General features: G+C 40.1%; 2 protein-coding genes across 5 annotated transcripts in view; one reads left to right on the plus strand and one right to left on the minus strand.

Moving 5' to 3' along the window:
• The window catches only part of LOC125801395 (zinc finger protein 239-like), a 250,068-nt gene that overhangs the window by 85,713 nt on the left and 150,477 nt on the right, over window positions 1–13,878 (minus strand). The window lies entirely within an intron of this gene.
• LOC125801652 (uncharacterized) lies at window positions 9,401–11,301 on the plus strand. Its single transcript, XM_049478431.1, has 2 exons — window positions 9,401–10,945; window positions 11,254–11,301. The coding sequence occupies exons 1-2, from the start codon at window positions 9,401–9,403 to the stop codon at window positions 11,299–11,301; spliced, it is 1,593 nt and encodes a 530-aa protein (XP_049334388.1).

The raw sequence follows: 13,878 nt of genomic DNA on the forward strand, positions 1-13,878 counted from the left end.
GACCAATTTTCAGCATGGTCCTCATTTCATGCTAAATATGGGTTTTAAGACATAAACACACATGCTCACTAGCGCCCCTGTAGGCTCCTGATGAGCGCAGCACTCAGATTATTAGAGGGGGCGTGGAAAGCTAATCCATTTTACTTATTGGTCCGTTTTTTTGGACCAATGAAAAATTCAGACACTGTTTCCAGGCAGTTCACAGGCTAGAGAGTAGATATACATGTATTTGCATTATTCAAAAATCAGATATATACTACTCAATATCTCCCGGTAACCGAGGATTCATCCTACTGCCGAAATGCCCTCCAGCTTTCACACAGACAACAATACAATCCCGGACAGCCTCTCACTTCAACTGCGCAGGTCAGCGGTTAGCATAGCCGCTAGCGCTTCACTAGGCCATTACGCCGAGAAGAAGAAGCCCGCCTACAAGTCTGTCTGACGAATAGCGACCGAATATCTACAGGTTCCATCCAATCCGGTTCTAGAAATGGTCTCAGTGAACGTCTGATCTGCAGAAACAGCATTTCTGATAGGCTAAATCCTCCGTCCGTTAAAGCACGGCGCTTTACCCGCGTTGGACCGGAGCACGTTCTAAATTCCCCCGCGAGCCCGCGGCAGGATAATAATAATACACATTAACACTGACCCCAGTTAAACCAGTTCACCAACACCACCGTGGCCAGGTATTAGACCAATCAAACACGCGGCCTGCACTGCTAAGTTACCGTGTACTGACCACACAGCTACCCGAACACAGGGTCAGCGCCGCTGCTGACCACACAGCTACCCGAACACAGGGTCAGCGCCGCTGCTGACCACACAGCTACCCGAACACAGGGTCAGCGCATCTGCTGACCGCACACACCTACCCGAACACAGGGTCAGCGCCGCTGCTGACCACACACAGCTACCCAAACACGGCGGTCAGGGTCCCCCAGCTCAGACTGCACAGCGGCGGCCATTAAATACAGTTTATCTTACCTTTAATAGAAGCTGTAGCGATGAAAACGGCTTTACACTGCCGACAGGTCCATTCAGTAACAAAGCAGCAGCGGCTCTTGCAGTAAACACCCGAAAGTGGCTGTAACCCGTCCGTTACAGCAAAGTTTCTTCCGTTTAAAAGTTTAGTCCGCGGCGCTCGTTCACCGTTTAGCGATGTGTCGTTCGCGAATATTCCGGCTCTAAGAGCCGGCTCTTTGAAGTGAACGATTGGAACCGGCTCCACAATGGGAGCCATTTTAGGATCCCATCACTATCACCGTTTAGTTCGCTGATTCATTCGTATTAGATTCATATTTTCGAAGCTTGCGAATCGACTCCCTCCCATATTCAGCGAACATATTGAGGGAATGAACAACCTGAGCCGACTCTGTTGATTCAATAGTCAGTTCCTTTTATGAGACTCGGCCTGAGTGAGAGCCCCGGATAACAGTCAACTAACTGTTCTGATCGAAGATCAGTGTTTAAAACGAGTCATTTTGTTCAAGAGATGCTGTTTTTATTAACTTTATTCATTTTATTAACTGTATTTATACTGAATCATCATACTGAACATATGACTGAATCGAGTCTATATTTAGACGTGCTCAGAGGCTGTGTTATACTGACAACCATATAAAATACACACAAGGTAATAAATTGAGATTTCTTTATTTTATATGGACGTCTTTCATGTATTGTAAATCACGGATCATGTGGCAATTTATCCCTGCTATAAATCCAGCACAAGACCAGCTGGTCATTCAGAAAAACATATGCTGGTTAGTTTAGCCAGCTATATTTTGTCTGGATGACCAGCTGATCTTGAACTGATTTTTTGTTAGCAGGGATATTGATTATAAATAAGGCATAAACAAAATCATTGTACTTACAGCCCAAGAACACCATATATTATCTTTTTACAGTAAAATTTGTAAGCTGTAAACTGTTTCATATTCCTGATAACCAAAAGAAAACCCAAACATTGCAGGTTATTGATCAAAACATGGTAGAATTATTGCAAATACCAAAAAAAAAAATATTTACAGTAGGGCTGGACCCGAATATTCGGGTATCCGTTTTTTTCCCTTTCCAGAGCTCCACCTCACTCTAAAATCACACTTCTGTTCAGGTTAATGGCGTTATAAGAGAGGCAGAGATGCTCACAACTCTTTGGTGAGGAGTCCGAGTCAAGTCTCAAGTCTCTTCTGGCGAAGTAATTTTACATTTAACAAAGTATTTATCCGTGAGGCAAATAAGGCCTGCTCTTAAAAATAGTGAAAAATTAATAACGAAATTTAATAAAAATAAATATGAAATTGGAAAATAACCAACTAAACTAAGCCCAATAAAATCTAATCTAACGAATTTCAAAAGATCAAAAACGAAAAACTCAGCAAAAGAGTAGAACAATAAAGTGATATTACAAAAAAAACGCAAATATCTGCCTGAATCACCCGCTGCATGAACTCGGGCCGGCCGAGAATTTCCACCGCTTTCCACGGGCCCTGTCAGGTTCGGCGAAAGACAATGGTCTGTTTTAATGTAAGAAATCACATTGTGATTTTTGTGATGTTTCACCAGTTACAGCTTATCTGCGCGTTAATAGCTCAACGCATGAATTCATCAGTGCGCTGCACCTCGCGTGCTCGCGGGGGATTTGGACAGTTTTGGGGGTAGAGATGGCATACATATACATACACATACTTATACATATAGCACATACATCTCAGATTTGTAGTTTAATGCTCTACTAAATTAATGTGGATTTAATTGGAAAATAACCAACCAATCTGCTAAAGGAGGAGCAGAGACAGCTTGACGGTTCTAGTGTAATAATTAAAACGTAAAGAATGATGTCTGAATGAATTTCCTATAATCTAATATAATTTAACATGGTTTAAGAATATAAAATAATTTCTGAACAATCGAACTATTTTATATTGAGCTTATAGCCCAAGTGCAAAAACACAAAATCAATAATCGGGCTAATAACTGCACAATCATTAAAACGAAATACACCAAGAACAGTAACATAATTTACAATGACTTTCCTGTACTCTAATATATATATATATATATATTTGTTTTTTTGTTTTTAAGCAAATAGCTTAGGTGTGAAAACACAAAAACAGCAATTGACTGGGCCGACTTGCGCAGTGGAGAAGCCTTTAAGCAGCGGCGCTCCTGGTCTATACGCACGGAGAAGCCATGGTGTGGGGAAGTAGAAATTCCGGGGTGAAAACACCAAAAAAAAAACGGGGTGAAAACACCAGAGCAGGCAGTGCAGTCCGAGCACACAGCACAACATAAGGAGACATAATGCACTCCATATATTCAGGACTGCAGTGAAATAAATTATACTGTACAGATTTAATCTGCTTCTAGTAGATATTTAATGAGAAATAAAAACAGTGTGAATTAAAAAAAAACAGACATCTATCACAGACCATTTTCTTAAACCTTGAGTCCGACCCGTGAGGAAAGGGATGGGTTTTTTTTTTTCGGGGCCGGGTGTCCGTGGAAAATTTTGCAATATATTAAGGGGGCCGTGATTTGCACTTTTTCGTACTTTAATTCGTTTTTAATACGGCTTTTTTTAACGAATATTTGAATATTCGCTACAAAGCCGAATATCCCGAGCTCAAAAAACGCTATTCGGGCCAGACTTAATTTACAGGTGAATATAAGATATATTTGACTAGAATAGAATCTCCTGAAAATAATATCTGACATGTGACTGTCTCCTATAAATGCTTTGTAATATATAGAAAGATAAAGGTAGTGTAACTACAAATACATTCTTAAAAACTGACCTGGTTTTCAAAGGGTTAATAGTACTTATCTAGCTATATAGAAGTTATGTACATGTACAACTCATGTTTTTGTGTTTTATCCATCATGTTTTTGTGTTGTTACTGGATGTCAATAAATCTGCTTTAAAACAACATCAGTTGTTAAAAACTCTATATAAATACATGTGACTACATTAACTGTGTTTTGCTGTGGGATAATCAAATGTACACTCTCTTGAATTGTATTGGCTGGGCATAAAATAAAGAGCAGCGGCTCTGAGGATTTGCTCAGAGCCAATTCTGTGCCTCATTTTCAACATAGAATTTTATTAATACCTTTACATTGTGGTAATAAATGTGGTAGAAAACAACGAGTATTTTCAACCCCATGATGCCAGTGTCAGCACTTTTCTGTTAGGTACATTTATGATATTTTTTTCTGTGCCATGGTTTTGATACTTGGAGCACATGTTGGACATCTCAGGTTTCATTTCAGTTTTAAGTAGCCACACTTATGCAGTCCCAGAGGTCCAGACATATTTTGATGTTTTCTGTGTGTGGTGGAGGGACATGTTCAAACATCTTCTAATTTAGAATTAGTAGAAAGGCCCTGCTAAAAAAATCCAACTAAAGACCAACTGGTTACCCTGAGAAAACATACCCTATTCTGGGAGGTTAGCTCGTTAACTAGCTGACCAGCATAGGGTATGTTTTCTCTGGAATAATGTGACATTGGGGACTGTAGTGCAAGTGTGGAAGAAAATAATTATTATTTATCTAAAACGTATATTGAAAATTATTCTGGTCCTAATTTTCCAAAACAAAAAATATATACTATATTACTTATTACATACTGCAGGAGTTCAGAACTGGTCTCAGCCCGGGACCCAAATTGTCTCATGGTCATTAAGTCGCGTCCCAATTGTATAGAATAATAAACCAAACAAATTTAGTTCTGATAAATGGCCTTCAAAAAACAATTTAAACATATGTATGCATTCAAACATAAAAGTATTGTGGCGTGGAAGAGGAAGGAGGACTCGTGAGACTCATAGCAAGTACTCAACAGCTCTTTATTAACAGGCTTGCCACTCACTTACAGCCTTTAACAAGGCTAAGAGAGCACAACCCAACTGCCAACACAGCACAAACAGCCCTGAGGCCACCAACACAGCTATCCAGCACAGAGATGGTAGGTCCCCTTAACCCACCCAAAACATACCCCCATAATGCCCCGCTGGCCCCGGATTACCATGACCCGCCCCCACAGGCACACTACAAGCTGGCACACACACACACACACACACACACACAGACGCCACAGTATCTACAATACAATTAAATATCAAAACAACACAATATAAATAAGGCCACACAATTAAATATTTTACTGCTCTACATGTCTCTGCATTCAGAGTACATTAGCAAGAAACTGAGCAGGACCATGCCATCTGCATGTATAAAGGTTACTACAATACATTTAAATATCAAATCTGCATCAAATAAATAAGGCTACAAAACAAGATTCTTATACCTAACAAGTCTTTTTTTTTAGTCAGTGAGACAGTTGGGCATGTACTTTACTTCTGATCAGAGTTTGAAGTTTGTTGCAGCAGACAGTGTTACTCGCAGATCATGCTTAGTGTTCAACCTATTTTTCTGCTTTGACTTGAGCTGTACCAATATAAAAAAGCCACAGCCGAAGCCTGTTGTGTTTCTGCTGTGCCGAAATCGCTACCCCCGCCATCTTATTGAGTTTAAAGACAGGAAGACGGTGCGCGGCGAGGGGGTGCTTTTTTCTGACAGGGCTGCTGAATTCGGCACAACACTGGCAAACGAATGGTGTCGTCTGATTCGCGTCTCTGTCTTTTCTCAAATATAAAAGACGAGTACAAAATCAGATGAGCATTAATTATTATTATTAATTATAATAGTATGATTTTTTTGTTCATTATAAAATGAATACATTATTTTATTAATTTGTTATATTATTTATTATTTTTTAAAGGTATTTATTTTATACAAGCTGTCCACAACCCGCCCATGTTTTTTTTTTTTTTTTTTTAAAGACCTACTGGGGAGGCTTGGTTCCCTAACCGATTCTTTTAAACCTGCATTCATACAACCACGGCGCTATTTAAGGGGAACAAAAAAATTGGAATACACAGCTGTTAAGCAGTAAAGGCAATTAAAGGACAAAAGGAGGCCGAGGTTCTTGGGCGTGGTTAAACAGAAGCGTACCAAAGGGTCGATTCAATTAAATGAATCGCACTCAGAATCGCGAATCAAGGCCGCCATTTTAAAGCCACTCACTCTACATGTTGCAGAGGCATTCTCTTGAGCTGCGGCACCACTCCAGCTTTTAAAACCAGGTGAGCGTTGTTTCTCTTATCTTATCATGCTTTTTAAACTTATTGTCTGTGTAATCTTGATAAAATAAAGGTGTAAGTGTTAGTCTTTGGTAAACACACGTTTCTTTATTATTAGTTAAACAGAGAAAACTGTATAGGCTATTTTGGTTAGTTAGCGTTAGTTAGTTCTCCGCTGTGTGTCGGTGCTAGGGTCGGCAAAAAAAAAAACACTGGGGGAAAGTAGTATTTAAGTAGTTTTATGAAGTATGTACAGAAACTGCTTTACTCTAACTCTGCTTTCTCTGCCTTTGTTCACTCTAACGCTGATTCCCATCCCCCCACTTTACTCTAACGCAGTGTCACCCCCCCCCCCCTTTACTCTAACTCTGCTTTCTCTGCCTTTGTTCACTCTAACTCTGATTCCCATCGCCCCACTTTACTCTAACGCAGTCTCACCCCCCCCCCCCTTTTACTCTAACTCTGCTTTCTCTGCCTTTGTTCACTCTAACTCTGATTCCCATACCCCCACTTTACTCTAACGCAGTTTCTCACCCCCCCAACTCTTAAACCTGCTTTCACCCCCCCTTTACTCTAACCCTGCTTTCACCCCCCCTTTACTCTAACCCTGCTTTCACCCCCCTTACTCTAACCCTGCTTTCACCCCCCCTTCACTCTAACCCTGCTTTCACCCCCCCTTCACTCTAACCCTGCTTTCACCCCCCCTTTACTCTAACCCTGCCTTCACCCCCTTCACTCTAACCCTGCTTTCACCCCCCCTTCACTCTAACCCTGCTTTCACGACCCTATACTCTTAAACCTGCTTTCACCCCCTTCACTCTAACCCTGCTTTCACCCCCCCTTCACTTTAACCCTGCTTTCACCCCCCCTTTACTCTAACCCTGCCTTCACCCCCCTTCACTCTAACCCTGCTTTCACCCCCCCTTCACTCTAACCCTGCTTTCACCCCCCTTTACTCTAACCCTGCTTTCACCCCCCCCACTTTACTCTAACCCTGCTTTCACCCCCCTTCACTTTAACTCTGCTTTCAACCCCCCTTTACTCTTAACCCTGCTTTCACCCCCCCTTTACTCTAACCCTGCTTTCACCCCCTTTACTCTAACCCTGCTTTCACCCCCCACTTCACTCTAACTCTGCTTTCTCACCCCCCCAACTCTAATTCTGCTTTTACCCCCCTTTACTCTAACTCTGCTTTCACCGCCCCCTTCACCCTAACTCTGCTTTCTCACCCCCTTCACTCTAACTATGCTCTCCCCCCTTCATTCTAACCCTGCTTTCACCCCCCACTTCACCCTAACTCTGCTTTCTCACCCCCCAACTCTAATTCTGCTTTCTCACCCCCCCAACTCTAACTCTGCTTTCACCGCCCCTTCACTCTAACTCTGCTTTCACCGCCCCTTCACTCTAACTCTGCTTTCACCCTCCCTTCACTCTAACTCTGCTTTTTCACCGCCCCCTTCACTCTAACTCTGCTTTCACCCTCCCTTCACTCTAACTCTGCTTTCTCCCCCCCCCCCCCCCCTTTACTCTAACTCTGATTCCGATCCCCCCTACTTTCACTTTTTAAATCCTATCTGGACGACGGGATTAGTATTTTAGGGGGTTCTGGGTAATTTTCTTTTTTTATGGGGGTTTTTATCCTCTGTGATTTTACTCCCGTTCAGAACGATCATGTACATGTTTCTCAGACGTCCTCTGAGAAAATTACAGGCTGAATTATCTACTGTTTTTCTATGGAGGAGCTTTTAAATTGCAGTCTGGATGCAGGAGTTTTATCACTGAGTAGAAGTGTGAAATATATTTTTTCCACAGGAAAAATCTTGATATCCTATATTTCTGCTTTCATATCTCCATATGTGTAAATTTAGGTTAATTAGATTAGATTAAAAGACTAATAGATAAGCTGGTGTAAAACCATGTCAGTCAGTTCTCAAACAATTGCTGTAGTGGTTTATGTATATTGCTTGTTTTCCTTTTCACTGTGCAGTATTGCTTACTCAACAACTACAGAAAAATGGCATTGGAGGCTGAGCAGGTATATATTTTGTCATTTTAATAATGCATCCTGTTACCGAAGGAGTTGTTCATCCAGAAATTATATTGTTTAAACTGTTTAAACTTTACTTAAATGTCAATTCACCAAGACATGTTTAGAGTTTCCTTAGTATGGAACTGGAACTGCAAATCTGTCAATGCTAACAATGCAACTCAAGTCATCTAAAGAGTCCAGCTGTTTCTATAAGAATTATTCACCAAAACATGTCATCATGTTCCCACAGCATGCTGACCTTAATTATTGTCTCACAGATTTCTCAGTGTGATTTTAGGACTCAAGTATTTTTGTTTAACGTTTGACCTCTATAAGACACTTGAGACAGCAGCAGAGCCAGTAGATCTTGGATCAGATGTCTCCTGTGTATGACAGTCATCATAGTTGCTCCTGAGTTGGTTGTCTAAGATGCTGGTCACATTTAGCTACACAAGTCTTATTATTTTAACATTTCACAGTAAATCATACTGTAGTGAACTAATTGAGAAGTTTTGGTGATGTGTGTTTTTTATTGCAGAAACTTTACTCTTTAGGTTAGTTTTTGTGAGTAATGCTAGCTTCAGAGCTCTAGTAACATGCAGCTAAATCTGTTCTTCAAAATATGTCTTGCCTGATTAAATACATCTGGGTTATACTATAGAGATTTTTAGAGTGAATAATTCCTTTAGTATTTCTGAAGTTAAATAGTAGACTTTGAAGAGATTAAACAGGTGAAAGGGAGAGTCAAGGGGAGTATTGCTGTCCTGTTGGTTTGATTAGATGTTTTAGCTTTTGTTCAATATTTTTCTTTACTTATAGTTTCACTCAAGTTCTCAGGAGTCCATTAATTCTGCATACTCAGATGCTGACTACAAGCCATCATCCAGTAGTACTGATGACAGTGAGGTTTGCAGTAGTTATGAAAATTTGGATAATGACCAACAGTTCAATAGAACAAACACAAGTCCAGACAAGTGCAAAAAACAAACGAGGAAAACAAGAACCAATGGTGATGACGACAAAAACAAGTCTATTAGAACAAACAGAAGAACAGACAAGTCCAGAAAACAGAGTCCAAAAAAACCCACAGCTTCGAATATAACTGTGAAGGTTTGCAAAAAAAATCAAAATGGTAAACGAAAGTGGGACAAAAACCATTACTGCCTTACCTCTACTGTGGAAAGTCAAACAAAAAGTTAAGCAGGCATTTGGAACATGCCCATATGGATGTCAGAGAGGTGGCTTATGCATTCAGCTTCCCCTTAGGATCGAAGAAAAGAAAGGATCTATTAGAGGGGCTGCGGAATAAAGGTGACTATAAACATAACTTAGAAGTCCTTAAGAGTGGCCATGGGGAAATAGTGACGTGGAAACAACCTTCTTTTGAAGCTTCTGTCGATAATTACCTTCCTTGCCAGTACTGCTACGCCATGTTTGTGAAAAGTGATCTTTGGAAACATCAGGGAACTTGCAGAGCTAAAAAAAAGAGCAACAGTAGAGTTCAAAAAGCATCTTCAAGCCTGCTACCCATTTCGGAGACCTCGGAGAATGTCATTCATGGAATGCAAAAAGATGCTGTGTCCTTTACTGTACGGAATGATGCGTTGATCTGTAAATATGGTAATGTGCTGCTAAATCGTGGGAAAAATAATGCAACTGGTTACATTTCTCAGAAAATGAGAGAACTGGGTCGACTCGTTGTGGCAGCAAAGGAAATTGATAAGAGTATTAAATATCTTGAAGATCTGTGCCATGTATCCAAGTTTCAGGTGCTGCTGAAGGCAGTTAAAAGGATCTCTCAGTTTAGCCCAAGCAAGAATGCATACAGAAAGGCATCAACTGCTGTCAAAATTGGCTTCTCATTAAAAGGAGTGACTGATGTGCTTATTGGCCAGACTCTGGAAAATTATGATGACTTGGCTGAAAGGAATGCAAAGAAGTTCAAAGAACTTTTAGAACAGAAGTGGAAAGACAGTGTTTCTTTTAATGCACACAAAACAATGGAAGAGAACAGGTGGAACAAAGATGACGGTATCCCATTGACTAAAGATGTCATGATCCTCCAAGAGCACCTTAGAAAGGTTGAAGACGAAGCAAAACGGGAGTTGCTAGATGGCATCAACATGTCTGCTTATAAGGACCTGACTGAGAGCCTTCTGTCACAGGTCATTGTGTTCAATAGACGAAGGGAAGGTGAGGCCTCCCGCTTGACCTTAGACATGTACATGAACGCAAACAGGACCCCAGTAAATGGGGATATATTTCAAACACTAACACCGCTTGAGCAAGAACTGAGCAAGACCCTTACCAGAATAGAAATCAGAGGAAAGAGAGGTAGAAAAGTGCCAATTCTCCTACCAGATAGAACAAAAGCATCAATTGATTTCCTGATAGAAAAAAGAAAAGAAGCTGGTGTACCTGATCAGAACCCCTTTGTCTTCGCAAGACCTTCTGCAATGTCAAACTTTCGTGGCTGTGACTGTCTGAGGAGATTTTCAGAAGAGAGCAAGGCAGAAAACCCAGGACTCCTTAGATCAACCAAACTAAGAAAGCAGGTTGCTACACTTTGTCAGCTGCTGAATCTTGACCAGCAAGAGTTGGAGCAAGGTGCGAGATTCATGGGACATGACATTAGGGTGCACTGTGATTTTTACAGACAGATAAAACACTTCAGCTGTCAAGGATCAGCAAACTTCTCTTTGCAATGGAGAAAGGCACGGAGACCATCAAAGGCCAGAATCTCAACACTCTTGACTTTTCACTTCCTGGTATGTTTCTGAATACATTTAAAATATTTGTCTAATATTCTAAACCCTTTTGAATAGGTTCTTTAAATGCCAGTTACTTTGTAAAAGACGTGTTTTTATTAATGTCCTATACATTATTATACACATTTAATACAAGTGTTTAGACTGTTAATTATCATTTTAGGTGTTTAGGTTTTTGGTATTTCATTATACTCTACAAATATTTAATACTTATGAATCGGAAATTATCCATAACACCTGTGTCTTTCTGTAAATCCTTATAGTCCTTTTTATGAGATACTTAATGTAATGGTAATGAAAAATTGCAGGTAGCAGTATGGCACAAACTGACAGCCCACAGACAGACAGACCAGTAGTGAGGATGGAACCTCGTGGTGAGTTTTTAGCATGTCAGCGGTAAAACACTAGTTGGTGTTTCACCACTGAACACAACGTAACATGGTGTGCAGAATTTGTAATCATCCTGTACCATAGTTCATGATGTAATAATAAATTGATGGCTATTTACAAACTTTGTTAAATGTTTTATCTGCACATTGATGTTGTAATGTCTCCATATACAGCAGAATTGCCATAAGCTATTCCAGACAAACAGTTTATTATTGTTTTTATTTTACAGAGGATGATGAAGGTGTATCTGGCTTCACTGCCACAATCAAGAAGAAAATGCGAATGGAGCCTCATGGTGAGTTTATCTTGTCTATTAGGGGTGGGAATCTCTAGGCACCTTACGTTTTAGATTTGATTACAATTCATTGCGACTATAAAACTATCAATTCATCTACATGCATTTTTTTTTCTACTAAAAAAAAATGTATGTATGTATGGATGATATGTGTGTATGATAATGTTTTTTGTTTATCACAGATGCTGATGATGGTGGCACCTTCAACATAGTCTGACTTCAGACAGACAGACAGACAGACAGACAGACAGATAGATAGATACTTTATTGGTCCCCGAGGGGACATTTTGGAACTTTCAAGGGTAAGACCCTAAATGGTACCCTGACTGTGGTGCAGTGTATGCTATAAAGTGTGTACATATACAATATGAACCCAAAAAATATTAACACATGAGAATATTGTATTTATTATAAAATACATGAGAGAGAGAGCCAGAATGGTCAGCCTTTATCACGCTAAAATGATGGCTTATGTTTGTAGCACAGTCAGTTCTACAGACAATAGATCAGAAAAGCTGTTCTCCTGAGAACAGTTGTTTTCTGGCTACAGCTTAAAATCCAGAGTGATGGAGTTAATGAGATTTAGTGCTATTTCTCACTCTGTGGACAAAAGACATCAACCATTTGATGTCCCAAAGATGTTGTGTGTGGTGTGTAATGTAAAAAAAAAAGTTATTTTCTTCTTCTTTCCCTCCATCATCTATGAATCAGTACCTTTTAATGTGGGTTTTAAAATGTATTTGAAAAGTTGGTGTACTAAAAATGATATATATATAAAATTTTGTTTATTTTTATATATATATATTTTTTTATAGAGGGTGATGGTGTCTCTAGCTCTGGTGCCATGACCAGCATGCAGAAGAGGAAGGCAGGGCTGATGGCACAGCACAGTGAGTTTCAGCTTGCTCAATATAAAGTATTTCAGTCCATTTAAGAGAAGCACTGATGGTCCAGATGTTTTACCTGTTAATCTCAGTCTGTAAAGAAATTGTTAGCAATATGACACATGATTCTGGTTGCTTGAATGGAAAACATGAGGTCTCATGGCTCTTCATAAGAAGACTGGTGAACTAAAGAGGTTTAGGTGCACTTTCCCTGCATGTCAACTCTGGCTGCTTGAAACACTTTGTTATACAGGGATCATACGGGAGCTTGAAATCCTGGAAAATGCTTGAATTTTAACATTCAGGGGGATGGTAGATAGGCCTGGGTGGCATTTTTACTTTCCGGACCTGGGTTACCCACCTCTACATTTTCAGTAAAAAAAAAAAAAAAAATAGGCCTAGTGGTGTTTCAATTGTGTAAATCTGACACAAATAAATCCATAATTCCTGCTATTTTTCTCAGTTGTATAGTTGCTGTGAAGTGTGGACTAGTTTTGAGATATATTGATTATCGCTGAATCGCAGTTTTGAGATCATCATTATCATTAACTTACGACAGCTGAAAGGTGCTGGAAAAACTTAAAAATGGGCCTTGAAATGTGCTTGATTTTTACCTTGTTAAAGGTGTATGAACCCTGGTTATAGATTAGTCAATTTATTACTGGTGTGGTAGTGTGAGGACAAGTGGTCAGGAGGTTACCGGAGAGAGGTGAGGCAGAGACGCAAAAACAGTCCGGAACCAGGTAAGAATCCCTTTTGAAGTGTTTATTGTGACGAATTAAGCACCCGAACCCAAAAACAAAAATGAAAACAAAACGAAATTTACAATATATATACAAACTATTTACACGCTACACTGGTAGGAGCTAAAGGTGGATTGGCAGCTACCACCACAAATGCTAACACTCAGCACAATAAACTCCCGTCAGCATACCAGCCACGCTCAACCAGCCCCCCAATAGTGTACCCGCCTGCCTTTAAATACCTTTAGCCCATCCCCGGCTAAACCAACAAGTAATTAACTTGAGGGCAGGTGGGTAAGACAACTATACATGATTGTATATGTACAATATTAACATATTTACAAACAGAATGACATGCATGTAAACATTTGGACGTCCAGGTAAGTATTGATGATAATTTTACAATGTTAATGTATTATATTCTCTGTTCTCTTTTTCACAGGTACCCCCAGGCTCCCCTGCCCCAGGACACCCCTTGGTCTCTACCCAGACCTTAAGGACCCGGGTGGCTCGCGCGCCGCCATTTCCACAGGATCCAGGTAAGTACTGTGTTTGTGTAAAAATGTCTTTGCAGGTAAAATGTCTCTGGAGTTGGTGGTGATGTATTCAGGGCCCTGACAT

The sequence above is a fragment of the Astyanax mexicanus genome, chromosome 4 (genome assembly GCF_023375975.1).
Source record: "Astyanax mexicanus isolate ESR-SI-001 chromosome 4, AstMex3_surface, whole genome shotgun sequence".
NCBI classification, from domain to species: domain Eukaryota; kingdom Metazoa; phylum Chordata; class Actinopteri; order Characiformes; family Acestrorhamphidae; genus Astyanax; species Astyanax mexicanus.